The following is an 18,732-nucleotide window of genomic DNA, read 5'->3' on the forward strand; positions in this document are numbered from 1 at the left end:
GTTTTGCAAGTCGACATTTTTAAATTCCCAGAATTTTGGGGAAACTGTCTCTAAAAGAACTCCCCAATTTTTAAAATAAAAAATCCACAAAATCTGGAGATGCACGATTTTTACGAGACTGCAACACAACTTTCCAAACTCTCATTCGTTGTGTCCCTAGCTCTAAAAAAAAATAAATGCAACCTTAGGAAAAATCATGTATCAGGAAGTGCTTCTCATTGCACATTATCAATTTTCACAACAATGAAATGAAATTTACAAATCGTAAATTCAAGTGCGTTCAACATAAGACTTTCCACTTGAACTAATTTTTCTGTCCGTTGAAAAGCATGTACACATATCTCCACATTTTGTGTCTTTTTTCTTTTTCAGAACACAGGTCTCCAACTCCGGTACTCGAGGGCCACTATCCAGCATGTTTTCGATGTCTCTCTCCTCCAACACACCTGATTCAAACAATCAGCCCATCAGCAAGCTCTGCGGAAGCCTGATGACGATCTTAATCATTTGAATCAGGTATGTTACAGGAAGGAAACATCAAAAACGTGCAGGATTGTGGCCCTCGAGGACACCTGCGGTTTAGAGATTTAATTTTCCCCCAAATTATGAAATTCAAGGTTGTTCAACTTGAGAGATTCCACGTGAACAAATATTTCTGTCCACTGCAAAGCATGTACACGCATCTCTACATTTTGTCATTTTTATTTGTCAAACTCCGGTACTCGAGGGCCACGAGCCCGCATGTTTCTGATGTCTCCCTTCTCTAGCACACCTGATTCAATTGATCATGTTTGTTATCAGGTTTGTGCAGATTTTGATGGGCTGATCATTTGAATCAGGTGTGTCGGAGGAGGCGAAACATCTAAAACCTGCAGGAATGTGGCCCTCGAGGACCGGTGTTTTTTTTTTTTTTTTTAAAGTTTCGAGGTTTCATCCATTGGACTGTGCTGTTCTAATGCCATTTTTGGTCGTTCAAAGTTAACTTCATCCCGGAAAACACTTGAAAACAAAAAGTTGTTCTTTGTGAAAGGATGTGTTGGCTTCGCCCGCCGAGCCCCTTGTGGTCGACTTCCGTTCACTGAGCCTGTAAATTGACCACATTAAGAAAAGCGCGTCTCCTACTGAGCAATTGAAAAATACACGGTGACAATCGAGGCTAAAAGGAGACGGCGGGGGCGTCGCGCGGCAGAATTGCATGTTAGCTAATTGTTAATTGAGGCGGCTGCCAGAGGCTAATTGCGCCGGCGCAGCCATTTGCATGATGGACCAGCCACCTGCCTGCAGCCTCTGCCAGGGCAAACTATATAATTAGTCAACCTTTATTTTTTTTTTTTGACTGTCGCCCCTTTTGTGTCACATGAATTCCTCCTAATGACATATTTCATTAAGAAAGAAGCAGGGTGGTGGAGTGGGGGGGGGAGCAAATATCACCAGCACCCTCCCGGCTAATCCCCTGCAGGCTGTACAAGAAAATATGTTAAGTCTCAACAGGTCCTAATGTGCGCGACCCAATTTAGCTGGAGCCTTGGGGGTGGTCCTGGCTGGGGGTTAAATGGCCGTTTGTGCCTTTTCTCAGCTCGGGATCGAGACGACGGCCAAGCCGGGCTCGATTAAGCTGTCACATTTTGGGCCATCTTGATTGCGTATTGTCTTGCAACATTCAAGGCCTTTTTTTTTTCAGGGTGGGGCTGCAACCTATCATTCAATTTACGTGTGCGCAAACTGTGGCCCGTGGGCCACTTTCCGGCCCCTGGGAGGATCATGAATCGTAGGACAACTGAGGAGGATTCATTTCTTTTTGAACCTTTGGGAAGTTTTGAACTGATTTTTCCTTTTTTTAAATTTGATTTTTTTTTAAAGAGTAATACATTTGGATAAAATAAAATGGAATTGATTGCATTTAAGGAATTAGGATTTAACATTAAATGAATACAATTTCTTAGACTGAAACGGCATGAAATTGCATTATTATTATAAAACCCACACTGAAAAAAAATTGTTTTAAGTTTACTCAATTTGATGTCGTGGTTGCACAAAATAAAATCATCTGAATTTAGATACATTTTATGTGACTGTATCGTGTATTTGATAAATAAATCTGGAGCCAGATGTTTTTTGGTTTTTTTTCGTGCAACCATTTGACGTCGTGAACAAATTTGGGCTGTGTCATATTTTCGTGTCAACTGATCCAATACTTAGTTTATATTATTTGATTTAAAGTATTTTTGCGTAAATATGGAGTTGAGAAAAATATGTGAACATTAATAAAACATCAAGTCAGCATTAATATCATGTTAAGCTCGTCAAATTTTTTGGGCTGTTTAAATATATTGAATGTAAAATTTTGTTACAAAAAACAGTAGAGAAAAAAAATATCAAATGCACCCAAAATTCAAATTTTTTTAATTAAAAAAGAAATAGAAAAATCATTAGATAAAAAAAAAAGGAAAAATACTTCAAGTTATTACAAATAATAATTTTAATTAATATAATGAAGTCATTGCTTCACCCTAATTATTTTGGGGTGAAATAAAGGATGGAATTTCATGTAATATTTTGCATTTTGAAATAAAAATGAAGAAAACTATACATAGAATTTTTTTTCAGCTTACAAATGAAAGATTTTTTTTAAAATATAATAAATAAACAAACTGCCTTTCAAGTTGAAATTGATTGTTGGTTACACGGCAGCATCGTTGGACATTTTTGGCGTGAAATCTCAACTGTGTTTTGTGTTTGGGTCCCCCCCCCCCAACATTTCCCTTCACTTCCACCTTCCATTTGTTTCTTTGGCAATTCACTCGACTCGTGTTTCTCTCGCCTTTTCACGTTGACCCGTTGTCTGACGCTTTCGCAAGGCTCATTCAGTGCCCAGTTATCTCGACGGGACGCTGACAGAGAAAGTGTGGCCTTAACCCGGTTAGTCATGCCTCGTTGGCCCCCAATGGACCCCCGACGGCTACTGTACACAGAGCCAGCTTCGGGATGGTGCGGGGGGGCGGGGGCGGGGCCAAGGCTTGCCTGCACGTTTCAGCACACTTGTGGCATCTGCTTGGGAAACGAGAATGTCGTTTTGCAAACACGTCACGTCAAAGTCATTCGGTTCGGGTTTGGAGTCAGGCTTTGCAATCGTGCTTTCAAGTCAGGCTGAGGTGTGAGTGTGTGTGTGTGTGTGTGTGTGAGAGTGTGTGTTGACCTGGTGGGGGGACCAAAAAGCGACCATGAGCGCCTTCCTTCCTTCCTTCCTTGCTTTCTTTCTTTTTTCCCTCTCATCTTCTTAATTTCCTCCAATCATCTTTGATTGCCACATTTATTTCTTCCTTTTCTTTCTCTCATCCTCGTTTCCTTCTTTCCTCCCTTCATTGCTTCCTTTGATTATCTTTCATTCCTTCCTTCCTTTCTTCCTTTTCCTTCTCTCATCTTTGTCTTCTTCTTTCCCTTCTTTCTTTCGCTCCACCTTTCTTTTTCTTTCTTTCAATCTTTTTCATTCCCTCCTTCTTTATTTCATTATTTTCTTCCTTTCTTCCCTCTTTCCTCCTTTCTTTCTTTCCTTCAATCATCTTTCATTCCCTATTTCTTTCTTTCTTTCCTTTCTTGCGCTCATCCTTGTCTGCTTTCCTTCATTCTTTCGTTTCTCCAATCATCTTTCTTTCTTTCTTTGCTTACTCCCTTCAATCATCCACTCTGCATACCTTCCTTCAATCCATCCTTAATCCATTTCCCGCCTTCATTCGTACCTCTCTTCCTTCCTATGCGTTTTACTTTCATTTTTCCTCCCATTCTCCCTTCCATCCTTCCTTCCTTCCTTTCTTGATCCTCCTGTTCCTTCATTTTTTTTCCTCCCGTCCTACATTCATTTCAAACATCCTTCATCCTTTGCTACCTTCCTTGATCCTTTCTTAATCCCTCCCTTGTTTCCTTTCTTCCTGCCTTCCTTCCTTTCACCCCCTCCCCCTCCTCCTTCATTCCGTCCTTCCTCCCAGAAAATTGGCATCCACCTCCTTTTTGGCCCAGCCTGTGTTTCTCCCAATAAAAGCGGCGCACACTGGTTGAAGGCATTCCAGATGAAAAGCAGGCGGCATTGAGCTGAATGAGGTTGTAGGCTGATGGGATGCAAATGCGCGGCGAGCCCTCGCGGAATTTGGAGGGCGCACTTGTGCGTTTGGACGAGAGGGCGGCAATCTGTACGGCTCGGTTTGACAATGAAACCAATAATGGAACAGAATACAGTCAACACTCGCGATTGTCGGGTTTAGGGACGGAGCCCTGAAGCGCACAGCCTCAATTCAACAGAAATAAACAAGCCCCCCCCACCCCCCGACACACACACACACCTAATTTCATAAACAATTGCCTATTTTTTTTGTTGTTGTTGAAACCTTGAATACAGCGCAAACAATGAACTCCACATGTCAAGCCATTTCGAGTGACGAGCTATAAATAGCACGCAGCATATGCTAAGCTAACGGCTAGCGAGGAAATGACGAGCAAACCTTGGCCAGCAAAATAAAAGCGTGAGTAGTTTTAATATTGAGTTGAATTCTGATTAGGGCCTTAATGATATAGATTTTTAGATATTGAGGCGGCTGCTAATTTCAATATTTGGCAGACAAAAAAAATTGGATATCCGATGAATCAGCCAATTAATTAAAAAAATATATATATAATGAGTAAAATAACTTTTTCTGGTCACTTCCTACTTAAAACATTAAAGAGGTGAATTACAGACATAATATTTGACAGTTTCAAAGTACTTGCTGTTTTAGCATTTATTTAACTTTGCAACAAAGCAAAATCAGCAAAAATTGGCCGATTTCTTTTGCCATTTTCGTGGGGGGGGTGAACGTCCTTATCTTTATCTTATGTTGTAATATATTAACGTGTAAAAATAAAAGGCAGATTTTTACAGTTTTAAAAAGAGCTTATATCAACCAATGAAACCGATTAATCGGTCAAGAGCTAGTTACGCTAACAGGGTTCACTACGTGTGATAATTCCACAAAATAAAAAATAAAAAAGGCACTTTGTTGCGACACAGCACATCCGCTTGGTCCTTGCGTGCAACTCACTTCATTACATAAAGATTATATCCGTTCCCTTTTCTGCTAATGTACTTTAAATAGCATGTAGCATATCCTTGGAAGCTAATACATTATTTCCTATGGGACGGATAGTTAAAATGTCTCATGAGCAACGATTTATGAAACATAAACCAAAAGACGTATGTAAGCATTGCAACAAAATTCTCACGTGGACTCGAATAGAATGAGAAGAAATGGAGACATGATCCCGTAATCGAGCACTTTAATGTTAAAGATATACTTTAATTCAAGACGCTTTCATTCTTTGGCTTTCGACCCAGCATGACACTCAGCATTGTTTAGCTATTTTTCTGTGTTTACTCTTTTTATGTTATTAATTGAGAGTTTTAACTGATTTGTGCTTCCTGTACGCCACTTGGTATGCAGCTGTGATTGTTTTTAACTTGCTCTATAAATGAAGTTGAGTTAAAAATTGAAAATGGATTGCAGCTCCATGTCCTGACTCTTGAGCCAGGCTCATGCTGTGTGTGTGTGTGCATATTGTCAAGGTTCTGTATTAAATATAAACTTATGAGGTTTGTTTATTGTGAGTTTGTACTCCGAGGGATGCTAAAAATGTTCACGTATCATTAGCATTCTAGAATCGTCAACGATTGGGATGAAAGAACATTTGGCATGTTAGCCTGCTAGCTCAGTCTAGTGGGGCATAGAATTTTGTAGTATTTTATTCTCAGCTGCGTGTAAAATGTTTAAATGTGTTTGTTGTTACAGTTTGAATCCTTTGAGAGTCATTTCCACGATGATTGATATGTACTTACAATTAGCATTTAGGACAGCTAGCGATTAGCATTTGCGCTAGCGATTAGCATTTTAGCTCAGTCTGTGGTTTCTCATAAAGCATGTTTGTTGTATTTTGTTGACAACGGCATTTCAAGGGTTTTCATGCGTTTGTTGTCACCGTTTTACATCTTTGAGTCATCTCCACAATGTTACAAGAATCATCAACTGGTGTTAGCACCGGATGAGTTTTATATATATATGGCTAGCTATAGAAGCGACGCAGCAAGAGCAGAGTACTTTATTTTCCAAAACATAACCTCTAAACCGTGACACGAAAAAGCAGTTCACAATCGATATTCATCAACATTAAAATTTGAACTCAAATGTGTGGTACTCACCAGAGATACTGATGTAGACCTCCTTTCTTTGCTCCAAGCTAGCTGTAGCGCTCAAACGTTCTGCTCGGAAAGTGCCCCCCCTCCCCCAAAAAAAAACTACAACAAAAAACTTGGCTGAATTTTCCTCAAAAGTAAATTTTTTCTTGAAAACTGTGCTTAGAAAATTAATTTTTAATCACGCACGAAATTGTCATTTAGCTGAACCAATCAGAAGACGGAAAAATGTCAACGTTGCTCTAAGCTTTGTGAACGCGTAGCGGTAAAATCGAAAATCTGATTGGTTAAAAAAAAAAGAAAGAGGTCTGCAGACTCGCTTCAATCGAGTCCTGCCTTCGAAGCAAACATGGTGAAGCAACATTTAGCCGCGATGCCGCATGCGCGTGGAAATGGCAAAATGCAGCACCGTAATCATCAACACGCTACATTTGTCCTTTAAACGCACGCGCCAAGGCACAAAAAGACACGAGTTTACTCACTTTTATTCACGTTAAAGACGCAAAGGACCAAACGAAAGCGCCCTTGGAGGTTTTAGTGTTCGCAAAGCCGATATTTTTCTGCAGACAAACCTTGACGACCTGCGCTTTCCAACTACTTCACTTGAAAATTTACATATTTGCCGGCGTTGAGGGGGAAAAAAATCGGCAGTACCAAGTGGCCACAGCAACTGAATGCCGACCCAAGAAGGAGAAAAAGAAAAAGCTTTGTGATTTTTGTCATCTTTTTTTTTGCTTTTCTCATTACTGCCGTGCCTGCAAAGATTCTGTTTCTTTGGAACGGAATAAAGCATAAAGTGAAATATAAAGAGCAAGTTGTGGCTACAATTTGGGAACATTTACAATTTTGCAATAAAATGATTAGAAGGACAAATTATTTTAGAGCAAATTAGCAATTCAATTTGATAAATATGCCAAATCCAACACACTGAAAGAGTCAATCATAACATAATGTTTTTTTTCTCGCATTTTTTCAGGCAACAAAATTGAAATCAAAAGAGACCTTCTTGATGAAAAATGCATTTTGGGCTTTTTTTTTGTTGTTTTTTGTTTTTGTTTTTATTTTAGTTGCTTTTAAAGTTTTTTTGTTGCTTTGTTTTTGTTTTTTTCCTGGTGTGTTTATTTTTTGTTTCGTTTATCTCTTTGTTTTTGTGTTTTTTTGTGTTTTTGTTGCTGTTGTGTTGTGTATTTTTTTGCATTATTTATTAGTTTTTTTTTCACTTGGTGGGTTCAAATATATAAAATAATGTGAAAAATACAAATAAAATGTTAAATGTTGTTTTATTGTTGTTGTTTTTTTGGGGGGGTGTTGCTGTTTTCTTTCTTAGATCTTGTGCGTTTTTTTTAATTTCTTATTTTTTCATATTTAGACTTTGCGGTTGTGTTCACTTTTTTGTCCTTTTGTTTATTTCTTACATTTTGTGTTTTTGTTTTTTTTTGTTGTCCTTATACGTTTTTTTCGGGGTTTTTTTTTTTGCTGTTGTGTTTTGTTTTTTGTTGCATTTTTTAGCTTTGCTTTTTATGTTTTGTTTTTTTTAGTACTTCAGTGCCACTGAATGGGATGCTGTCCAAAATCGTACATTGAAAATCTACATATGATCAAATTTAATTCTAATGCAAATTTTAAATATCACACGAGGTAATAAAGCATTATGTGATGAAAAATAAAACCGACAAGTGGGCAAAAATCAGGCAAGATTCCAAAATTTACGCTGCTACTATTGTAAAAATGACCCTATATTCTGCATTCGGTCAATGGGCAATGCGTAAAAGGAGAATGAGTCAACCTCGTGTAGAGTTGACTTATATGTCTCATATCATATCACGCGTCGACGTTTGACATCACGCGCGCTTGTTCCGCGGATCATTTTGCAACGATTGTATGTGTCAACACGGAATTGAAAAGCTATTTCCACCCTGAAATTAGACGACCCGCAGCTAGCCGCGTTGCCTAGCAACCACATTGTTAGGTGGCGGGAGAATGACTGACCCCCCAACGCCCCCCCATCCCTCCAAACCACCTAATCTCCTTCCCCTTAATGATTAGTACAGCTCTTTACACTTTTTTTTTTTTGGTCAAACGCCTTGAAATGAAAATTAAAAAAAGAGAGAGAGAGATTTTAAACGCGGACAGACTGAAAGTTTGTTTAAAAAAAAAAAAAAAAAAACTATTTGCTATTGCCCCTCCTAATGATGTGTCCCTGCACTGATTGATCGGTGTGAAGTGATAAGATGGCGTTTGGCCGCGATAAGCTGCTGTTTGATGTGCGCTGACTCACGAAAAGACAAAAGCAACAAAAAAACACACACAAAAAAAAACTTGAGTCGGCTGCGCAAACGAAGCCGCCCGAAGACGCCCGCCGAAGAATGCGCGTGCTCGCTCGCTCGTGCATGTTTGCCGTCAACACGGAAATCACAACCTTCGATCCGGCAATGAAAAAAAATCTTTAAAAAAAGTGACGGAGCCCTTGGATTTGAAAAAAAACTAATAGTTCAAAATTGATTAATGGGAGATATTATTTTTTACGTTAAGTTAAGCCATTATGTTTTTCAGGCTCAATTAGTCACGTGTTAAATAGGAGGAAAAAACAAAAGCTGAAAGTAATCAACGAAATAAGAATATTATACATGGTTGATAGAAAATTCGATTTTTTTCCGGTAGTGCTTACAAAGACAAAACTATATATTTTTACTATATATGAATAGAAAACACGTTCTTAAATACAAAATGTAAGAATACTGATACGCGATTAAAGTGAATGACTTTTGAATGAATTACAAATAAATCAACGTGAGTATTTTTAATTGTAACACTAAAGATGTTCCTTTTTATTTGTAAGTTTCATTTCCTTTATGAATACGTCATCGTGTTTTTTATCGCAATACCATTTGTATAACTTTGGGAGCACATTCCACAAATGGGGGCGAAGAGGGGAGGCGGGGCAGTTTTCCATAATTTATTAATAGGACTTTTTTGTGTGTGTGCGTTGTAAGTCAAATATCTATGATAAGTTACATATAAACGTACAAATACCAAACCAAACGACAACAACAACAAAAAAACTGTACAACAATAGACCTGATTTTTTACATGTGATGGGGGGGGCAAAAAAACAGTTAATGGAACTCTATGTCGGAGTTAATATAATTTACATAAATAAATTCCACAAGTTGCGGTAGAAAAAAAGCGAGTCCGAAAAAGAATCCTTCCCAAGAAAAAAAAGAAAAAAAACCATTTTTTTTTTCTTTTTGCAAATCTCTCCGAGACGTCGCATTTGGTCACCACGTCCTGCCGTACAAGAGCGCCGAGCACTGCAGCGCGCTCCCGTACTCGGCAGCGGGCGAGTTGAGGTGCGACAGTCCGCCCACTTGGCCGCCGTGCAGCGCGGGGGGGCTCGCCGACAGCGGCGGGGGCGGCGGCGGTGGCCCCCCGGCACTCGCCAGCTCCGGAGAGTGGCCGGCGCTGCCCACCTGCTGCTGGCCGGACATCAGCATCACGTTGGCGGCTTGCTGCTGCTGCGGATGCCCGTGCGAGTGCTGGCTGTGGTGGTGGTGGTGGTGATGATGCTGCTGCTGCTGCTGCTGCGCCGCCGGTCCGCTCCCTTGGCACGGCTTGCCGTCCTTGACCAGAACCGGAACCGCCACCCTGCGGGGCGATTGCTGCTGCTGCTGCTGCTGCTGCTGCTGGCAGGCGGACGCCGAGCTCGCCTCCTGCTGGTGCATCTGCTGCTGCGACACCTTGTCCTTGGCTTGCCTCTTCATCTTGTAGCGGTGGTTCTGGAACCAGATTTTGACCTGGGTGGGCGTCAGGTGGATCATGCTGGACAGGTGCTCGCGCTCGGGGGCCGACAGGTACTTCTGCTGCTTGAAGCGGCGCTCCAGCTCGTACACTTGCGCCTGCGAGAAAAGCACGCGGCGCTTGCGGCGAGGCACCGCCGCGCTCAGCGAGCCGTGCATGCCTTTGGCGTGGGCCTCCGCCAGGGAGCCCAGGCCGCCCATGGCGCCCATGTTCATGGCAGAAGACGAGCCGTGCATGAAGCGGGAGACTGTCGGGAGAGAGGAGATGGGAGGGGATATGCACACGCAAGTTGAAACAAACAAACATGTCAAGTCATCCAAAACGTGCACACAATTGGAAAAAAATTCAAAGCTAGATTTACATTTTTTTTAGAGTTTACGTTGGCCTTTATATTAATGTTGGTCAAACATGATTTTAAGGCACTCAACCAATATATGGACTTTTTTTTTATGTAAACTCAACAAACTATTTTAAATTAGCAAAGTTTTTTTTCTTTAATTTTTGGAGAGGCAATTTTAGACCAATGAAAACACAATTGCTCTAAAAAGATCGACCTTTGGTTGCAAAAGTGCATTTTCGTGTTCGTTGACACAAAATATGTTGAACAGTCCTTTTTTTAATGAAAAAGAAAACAAGCTCGAGCACAAAGTTGCATTTCCTTGGTCCTACCTTAAAATAAACAAACTATATCAAGCGCACGATGACGTCACATTGCCGCTTTTTGATCACGTGCAAACGAAAATGAAGTCCCTTTTCCCCCCAGCTGCACTCACTTATTCTCCATTTTTTTGTGCCTCGCTGCGCTATCCGATCGGGATGGCTCAATATGTTGCAAGAAAATCACTCGGTAGTAAAAAAAAACAAAACAACAACAACAAAAAAATCAATTCCTTTTGCAGCTACAAAATTGCATCACGTGGTCCACTCAAAAAAGTCCTTAAATGAAAAATGTACATCGCTCGCACTTGATTCCATTGCGATTGATGAACGTGTTTTTTTTTCTTTTCCACGGAGGGAGCGATGGAAAATGACGTCATCTCACCGCAAGTTTATCATGTGCAATGGCGTTCATGATTCAATTCAAAATGTTTTCTTTAAGCACACCAACTCCACTGTTAGCGCCCAAATTGTATTTGTTTTGTTACATATATTATATAACAAGATATTTGTTGCTCCCCCAAAATACAAACACCTCAAATTATAATAACGATAATGATAATCAGAAATGTTGCTTTTTATTTGGTGTCATAAAACAACAGAGCGGCACTAAATTGTAACCCAAAAGTAGTTCTCTGTAATATACAGACAGGGGCGTACATCTGGGCGGAAAAAATGGGAAGCCTTTCAGTGGGCCCCGAAAATGTTGAGGGCCCCTGTTGTGAAGCTCCTCCTCCCCGGTCAACACATTAGTTGTAAAAGAAAAGCAAAAAAATGTCAATTCACTCTCACTTGTGACAAAAAGTGTCACCGGAAAATACTGCTCAGGTAGAGGAAATGGAAGAAAACAGTTTTGTTCCAAAACAAAATCCCAACTCTCGGGACCCAAAAAAATCTGACAAAATAAAACTAAAATAAATGAATTTATATATTTCTATTTTCATATATATATATATATATATCTTTGATATAATGTATATTTTCTAGACTAGCATTTTTAAAAACATTGTTTTCTTTTTGTAAATAGAAAAAAAAGGTTTTCTGCAAGTAAATAGTACAAAAGTCCAATTAAAGGCAAATTTGCTTGTTTCTATTTTGTGTAACATCACATTTATTCATTTCTCTTTTGAAATATAATAAAATAAAAACATCATAAAAATACATTTAAAAAATGTATGATTTGTTTCCTTTTCCCCTCTCCTATTCATTTTTTTTCCTTTCTAGTTGGAAATTATAAAAAGTAATTATTTTCTTTTTCTACTTTTTGAAAACACAAATGTATTGTTTGCATGTTCAAAATCAATACTGTGAATATTTGAAAGGTGATATCTTCTTTTCACAGTGAAAAGCAAATCTCGACTATTTTGAAATGGTAAAAACTTCTGCATTTTTTTTATTGCATGTTTAAAAATTATGTGAATAGTAACAATTAGTCATTTGAAAATAACACAAAAAAGTATTATTTGTACCTTTTCTTGCATATGGAGTTGCTTGAAATATTGACCATCAATAATCATGAAAGGATATGCTAAAAAAAAAAGAGCTCACCCAAAAGATTGTTACGATTTTTAAAGATGCAAAATGTGTTCGTGTCAAAGTTATAACATGTATTGATTGGATTGGTGCAGCAATTATCAATAAGAACATATTTTTAGTATAAAAATAAAAATGACTATTTTGTTTCTTTTGTTAAATAATGAGATTTATGACTTTGCTATTTTTAAATGACAACATTCTATTTTAAATAGTTTTAAGTGGAAAACGCATTTTCTAATTTGCAACAGAACTATTTGCTATTTGAAAATAAAAATAATTTTCACCTCTCTCTTCAATTTTCGTCAATATTCATTAATGTTATTTAATTTAAAAAACAACTTGTGTGTAAAAACGTGTGCATTATAAAATAGTAAAAGATGCTGTTTTATTGTTCTATCTGAAGATAATAACAATGGTATTATTTTCTTGTTGTTAATAGTAAACATTAGATTGATTTTAAAATATAGTCAAAGTTTTTTCTCTGTTAGATTTGGCACGCATGATTCTCTAATTGAAAAAAATCGTCCCGCATAAAACCTGATACGACTTTTTTACAATGTGAATATTATTTTTTTTTTTTCAACTTAACTAACTCGTAAATGTATTTTTATTTTTTTGTTTTACGTTAAAGCGGAAAAAAATGCAACACATTTTATTTTCACATATTAAAAGTTCGGAATACTTCATTTCTGTTGTTGTTTTTCTACGTAACAAAAATTTAATATTCCACTCTTGCATGAGGAGAAATAGAATTTTCTTCAACATAGTCAAAATATAGATTTTAATTTTTACTATGACAAAAAAATATATTTTATATTAATATTTAGTTTCGAATTAGGGAAAACAAGCCTAACATATTCAAATTTTATATTTTAAATGATGGAAATTTTGTTTTTGAATGTACATTATTTTCTCACTTTGTGCATGAAAAATTATATATTTTTTTAATTTATGAAGTTTTCCGTTTTCAGTTTATCTTTAAAATGTTTACATCTAAAAATGTCCATGCGTGCGCGTGCGCGAACTCACTGGTGGAGAAGCGTGGGTCAGCAGCGGGGTTGGCCGGGTACCACCCGGTGGCGGCGGCCGCCCTGACGCCGTCCTGGTAGGGCGCCAGGTCACCGGCCACGTTGCCGTTGCAGTAGCCGCCCACCGCGCTCACCGCGGCGGCGTGGGACAGCTGCGGCACCCCGGCGGCGCTCATGTGGTACGACACCGCCCCGCCGCCGCCGCCGCCGCCGGCACCGACACCGACACCCGCACCCCCACCACCTGCGTTGGGCCCCATGTGGTGGTGATGGTGGTGATGGTGGTGGTGTGGCTGCTGCTGTTGTTGCTGCTGCTGCTGCTGCTGCTGCATGGCCGCTTGGGAGCCGTGCAGCTGCCGGTACCCCCCCAAGTTGTTAGCCGCCGCCGCTCCGCCGCCGGCGGCTTCCATGGCGGCGGCGGCCGCCTTCTTGTAGCTCTCCTCCAGCGGACTCAGGATGTCGGACACGGAAAAGGGGGTCGTATGCTTGGGGCTCATCGACATTATTTGTCCTTGGGGGGGGGGTCTCCTCTTCCTCTTCTACTTGTTCTTCTTCTTCTTTTTTTTTTTTTAATAATAAATGCCCCTCTTGTTGTTGTAGTAGTTGTTGCAAGTCCTTCTGGTTGTTGTTAATTGGCTGGAGTGGGAGCTGGCCGCGGCTGGCTCGGGGGGTCCACGCAGCACACGTTTAAGGCGGAGGTGGGGGGGGAGAGGGGGCGGGGTTCTCCGCTGACGTCATCGCGCACTTGATTAACCGCACGGACTTCTGAGGGCCTCTTGATGAGCGTCACGAGAGCAGCCAGTGGGCTGCCTGTCTTGCCTTGGACGTTCCAAGGAGGAGGAGGAGAGGAGGAGGACCCACTCGCTCCTCTCACTCGCTCGTTCCTCTCATTCGCTCCTCTCATATACGTTTTGTTTTTAGTTCATGCACTTGTTTGCGGGCGCGTGCTCGTGTGCCAGTGAAGTCCAGCGAAGCAAGTTGGACAGTGGCATAAAAAAAAAAAAGTTTTCCTCACTGAATAGAAAAACGGGTCAAGTAAATTGAAAATGTCAATTTGACCCAGATGATTTGATTTCGACCAAAATCAAATGGAGTCGATTCAATATAAGTTTTTTTTCAGTGGAATTTTACATGTTTTTGGAGAATGTTTTCTATTTACATTTTTTATTAAATAAAGTTTGATTGTCACATTCGAAGTCATTAAGATATTTTTTTCTATTTTTTTAATAGTATCATATTTTTATGTTTCTTAAATATTTGTATTCAGAAATGCATCATTTTTTATATCTTTAGATTGTTTTATTTTATTTTTTATATAAGAGATTTTTTTTCATGTCGAAGATGTGTCACTTTTTATATATTTTTATACGTCGACGCATCATTTTCTAGTTTTTAACCAAGCATTTAACTTACTGTCTTTTTGGAAATTATAAAAAATATTTTGTATTTTTCATTTTCTAATCATATGTTGTTTAAAAACATGTATTTTCTGGAGTTTAAAACAATTAGCTTAATTTTGATGCCTTAAATCAGTTGCTTTTTTTATATGTTAAAAATATATATTTTTTTATGTTTTATGTATTTTATTAGACAACATTTTGAATCATAAAATATTTTAAATTATATTTCTATGAAAATGCAGTCGTTTGTATTTCCAAGCATTTTTTAAATGTCTGAAATAGTTTGAATGATTAATAAAGGTATCATCTCGTTTTGAATGGCAAAACTTATTTTGTAGATATTTTGGGGTCATTTTTAACTCTGAAGTCATTTTTGGGCGAGTCGAGCAAAACAAACTTTTCATTTTTAAAAATGATTTTATATTTTTTTATTATGAAATATAATTCATATTTACATAAATTTATGTTTTATTCTAGTTTATAAAAAATATTATTTGATAATATATTTTTTTCTATTTTAAATGACTAAAATGTATTTTGTCCTCTCATAAATAAAAACGTTTTATTTCATCTTTCAACTAAAATATTACTTTCTGTAGCTTTAAGTGTTTTAATTTTTTTATTTTAATTGTTGTTTATATTTATTCCTGTTTTATTTGCCTATCGTTAAAGGCAACAAACGTTTCTTTGGAGATGATGCTCATGTTCGCCAACATGATTTGAGCAGCCTGGGCTTTTTGCACCCACACACCAAGAAAATAAGAACGAAATAATATTAATAATAAAAAAACGACACTGAAGAAACATCTTTGTTGAATTGATTTCGCCAAATGGCCGCACGAAAAAAAAAGTCATCCAGATTCAGATATTTTTTCAGAGGTTGAATTTAGTCGACCTAAAAATAAATAGAAAATGTGTCTTGATGAATTTTATTTTGTGTCGCCACTTGACGAAATCAAATTAAACAAACGTTGATTTCAGTGTATCATAAAAATGTATTTTCTCGATCATTAAAAAGTCTTTAAGTTCAAATATAGAAAGTGACACATGATTTGTTATTTAAAATATAATATATTATTATGTTATAAAACACATTTTATTTTAAATTTTAAAATGTATTTTCAACATGAAAAAAAGATTAAAATTCATTTGAAAACACTTTTTTTTCCACATTTCTGATATGCGAATGTGTTCTAAACACTATTTTGTATTTGTAAATAAAAATGTTTTTGCTTTTTGCATGGTCAAAATGTTGCCGATTGTATATTAGTTAAATAATGATAAAAAAGTTTTGATTTCACTTTGAAGAGGTCCAAATCGTCTCGCTTTTCACTTTTCTCATTTCAAAACTGAAAAACAAAACAGCAAAGCGCTAATTTCAATTAATTCATTTTAATGCAACAATATTTGCAATGGATCTTTTTTTCTATAAAAATGATGGTGAGTGTTATTTGGTTTACTCAATTAGGAGGGCGAAAAAAAAAAAAACAGTTGAAGAATACGTGTGACGTCACAGCAACCAGCTGGACGTCACACGAGGATCGTTGAGCAAAAAAAAAAAAAAAGCGGAAGGAAAAACAACAACTTGTGATCAGCTTCCGCCCCCTGGTGGAAAAAAACACCTCTACATGATTTAGCAGTTTCACGCTCGCAAAATAAGTGCTAGGGCGACATCTGGTGGACAAAATATTAAAGCATGACAAATTAGCACCTTTTCAATGCTTTTTTTCTTCTTCTTCACAGCAGTTTGAACTTGGACGGCATCTTAGTCGTTCTGCTTCACTTCGGCTTTCGAGTTAGCCAGCCTGAACATAATAAATGATAAATGATTTTGATATCTTGTAAAAAAAAATCAAATCTCCACGAGATGTTTTGATTGGAGGAACTTTTCATTATTGCTTGTTCTCTTCGGCTCGCGACTATTTTTATTTTTGTGACACAGCTTGAAGGAAGCCAAACTCGACAGAACAAATGAACCCTTTCGACATCTTTTATTTTATTTTATTTATTTTTGAAAAACTTTCTCACATGTAGATTTAAATGTACCAAATTTCTCTTCTGCTCTTAAGGAACAATTTTTGTGACACAGTTTGAAGCAAGTCAGTGTGGAAATAAACGTTTGCTTTTTATCGACTTTTTTTTTTATTTTTGAATAAAAATTTCACAATATTTTTTTTTTTACTGCAACAGTGTTTCATTAACTATCCCTGCTTCTCATTGGCTCTTTGGTCACATTTTTGGCGTTTTTACAAGTGTAACCTGTTGACATTTTTTTTTTTAACTTTTACATTTTCAGTTTCAGCAGTAACAAAACTCCAATTTCCTGCTTCTCATCGCCTCCCAAGTAATGTTTTTACGAAACAACCTCAAGATATCAAATCAACCCTTTGATTTGATGAAATTCTGCAAAAAGTCATTTTAACCGCAACAAAATTGGTCTCTCTCGCTCTCTCGACTGACATGACGCCCGCCAACTGCTCCCGTTTCCTCGCGTCTTGCTAGTGAACTGGTGTGAAACGAGCAGGTCAAAAGCGAGACGGGATGAGCCGGCCGTCGACAATTCTTGGGGGCGACTTGAAGACACCAATGGCAACCCCTCAAAGCTGCTCTTTGTCCGCCCCCAAAAGGCCTCATCGTGCTCACACCCACAACGGCATTGTGGCCGCCACGCTCATAAATCGCTCGCAGGGCCTGATTAAACATCACGCAAATTGAAACACTAAACATTTTGTCTCGCTGCCTTGCGGACCCCCACCTCAGTGACACAGAGGAAGGAGGGGGGTGGGGACAATGGACCATTCAGTGGTTGGGGGGGGGGGGGGGACAAAAGCTCCCCCCCCTCCCTTCCATATGTGATGCAAGGTGGCCCCGGCGAGGCCCACAAAGGAACAGGTGACAAGGACGATGGGCTGCGGGGTCACAGGACGAGCAAACAACATTACTGGGGGGCGGGAAAACACGAGACCACCCGACTCCCCCCGTGTGCCCCCAGAAGCACCGCCACCCACCATTGACACCCACATGACTTTAAAGAGTCATTACGCCGGCTTACAAAGGACTTTCCAGTCTCCTGGTGATGAAAAATACTCTCGTTTTACTCGTCTTCGCTTCTCGTCGGCTCTCGGCTGGCGTTCTCGTGTCGTGGATTTAAAAGGCTGCTCTCACTAAAATACTTTTGAAAAGACCGTATAGTCTACGATGGATGAAAAAGATTTTAAATAGAGACATGTTTTCTACTTCCTCCTGGTTCTCTTCAAATCTCGGGGCACATTTTAGCATAAAGGCAAAGGCATCGTGGAAAAAGTTTCGAAAGTTTTTTTTTTTTTGTGTGTCTTCCAATGGTAACAAAAACACGATTATAAATTTTCTACTTTTGTTGCGTTCCCTTCAACTCTCGGGTAACAGTTTAGCACAGTGCTTCTCAAAAAGTGGGGTGGGGCCCCCTGTGTGTGGGGGCGGGGCGCGTATGATCCGAGGGAACATGCTTTTTTTTTTTTAAAGTGTAATTGCACATCCTCTCCAGTAGTAGGCAGTGGCGCTCTCCTTGCCCGTTTTTAGAGTTGTAGTGGAGAGTGGGTGATGGGGGGGGGGGGGGCGAATTGTTTTCTTCTTGCTGGGGGGGCGTAACAGAAAATAATTGAGAAGCACTGGTTTAGCATGATAGATTAAGAGAAGGGGATCATGAAATTTTAAAATGAGGTGTTGTGACTAAATTCCCCCCTCAAAAAAAATAAAAAAATAATTAAAATGAAAGAAAAACACGTGACCGTAAACGTAAGTCAGCCTCTCTTCATCTCTCGCTTCATATTTGTGAGGAGAACACGATCAGATTTTCATCCCAAAACGTGTTTTCTTCAGCACTCGAGTGACACGTGTCCAAACTTTGGGACCTTTAAAAGTCTTCATTTTGAAATGACACTTTTTAAAAAAGTGATGGATAAAATAACGATCTCAGTATCGATGGCTCTCTTTTTTTTTTTTTGTTCCTCTTCACCGTTCTCGCAAAAATGTTCGTAACGGTGCTTCATTCAAAAGTCTTTGTTTTACTTTCCACATAATCAGCGCTTGGGGGAGGTTCTGAGCATTCTCATGCTGAAGC

The 18,732-nt window shown here is 38.7% G+C and overlaps 1 protein-coding gene across 1 annotated transcript; it reads right to left on the bottom strand.

Moving 5' to 3' along the window:
* Window positions 1–9,155: 9,155 nt before the first annotated feature.
* nkx2-1 (NK2 homeobox 1) lies at window positions 9,156–13,873 on the bottom strand. Its single transcript, XM_088304743.1, has 2 exons — window positions 13,235–13,873; window positions 9,156–10,259 (listed from the first exon to the last, which is right to left on the bottom strand). The coding sequence occupies exons 1-2, from the start codon at window positions 13,734–13,736 to the stop codon at window positions 9,493–9,495; spliced, it is 1,269 nt and encodes a 422-aa protein (XP_088160869.1). The 5' UTR covers window positions 13,737–13,873; the 3' UTR covers window positions 9,156–9,492.
* Between the last annotated feature and the right edge of the window lie 4,859 nt (window positions 13,874–18,732).

Source organism: Idiotropiscis lumnitzeri, chromosome 1 (genome assembly GCF_059441095.1).
Source record: "Idiotropiscis lumnitzeri isolate Australia: NSW breed Sydney's pygmy pipehorse chromosome 1, RoL_Ilum_1.0, whole genome shotgun sequence".
NCBI lineage: Eukaryota > Metazoa > Chordata > Actinopteri > Syngnathiformes > Syngnathidae > Idiotropiscis > Idiotropiscis lumnitzeri.

Bases quoted from the DNA above. Each gene is read 5' to 3' on its own strand.
- nkx2-1 (XM_088304743.1), bottom strand. From the start codon at position 13,736: ATGTCGATGAGCCCCAAGCATACGACCCCCTTTTCCGTGTCCGACATC. The intron at 10,260-13,234 runs GTGAGTTCGCGC...CTCTCCCGACAG, and splicing joins TGACCCACGCTTCTCCACCA to TCTCCCGCTTCATGCACGGC.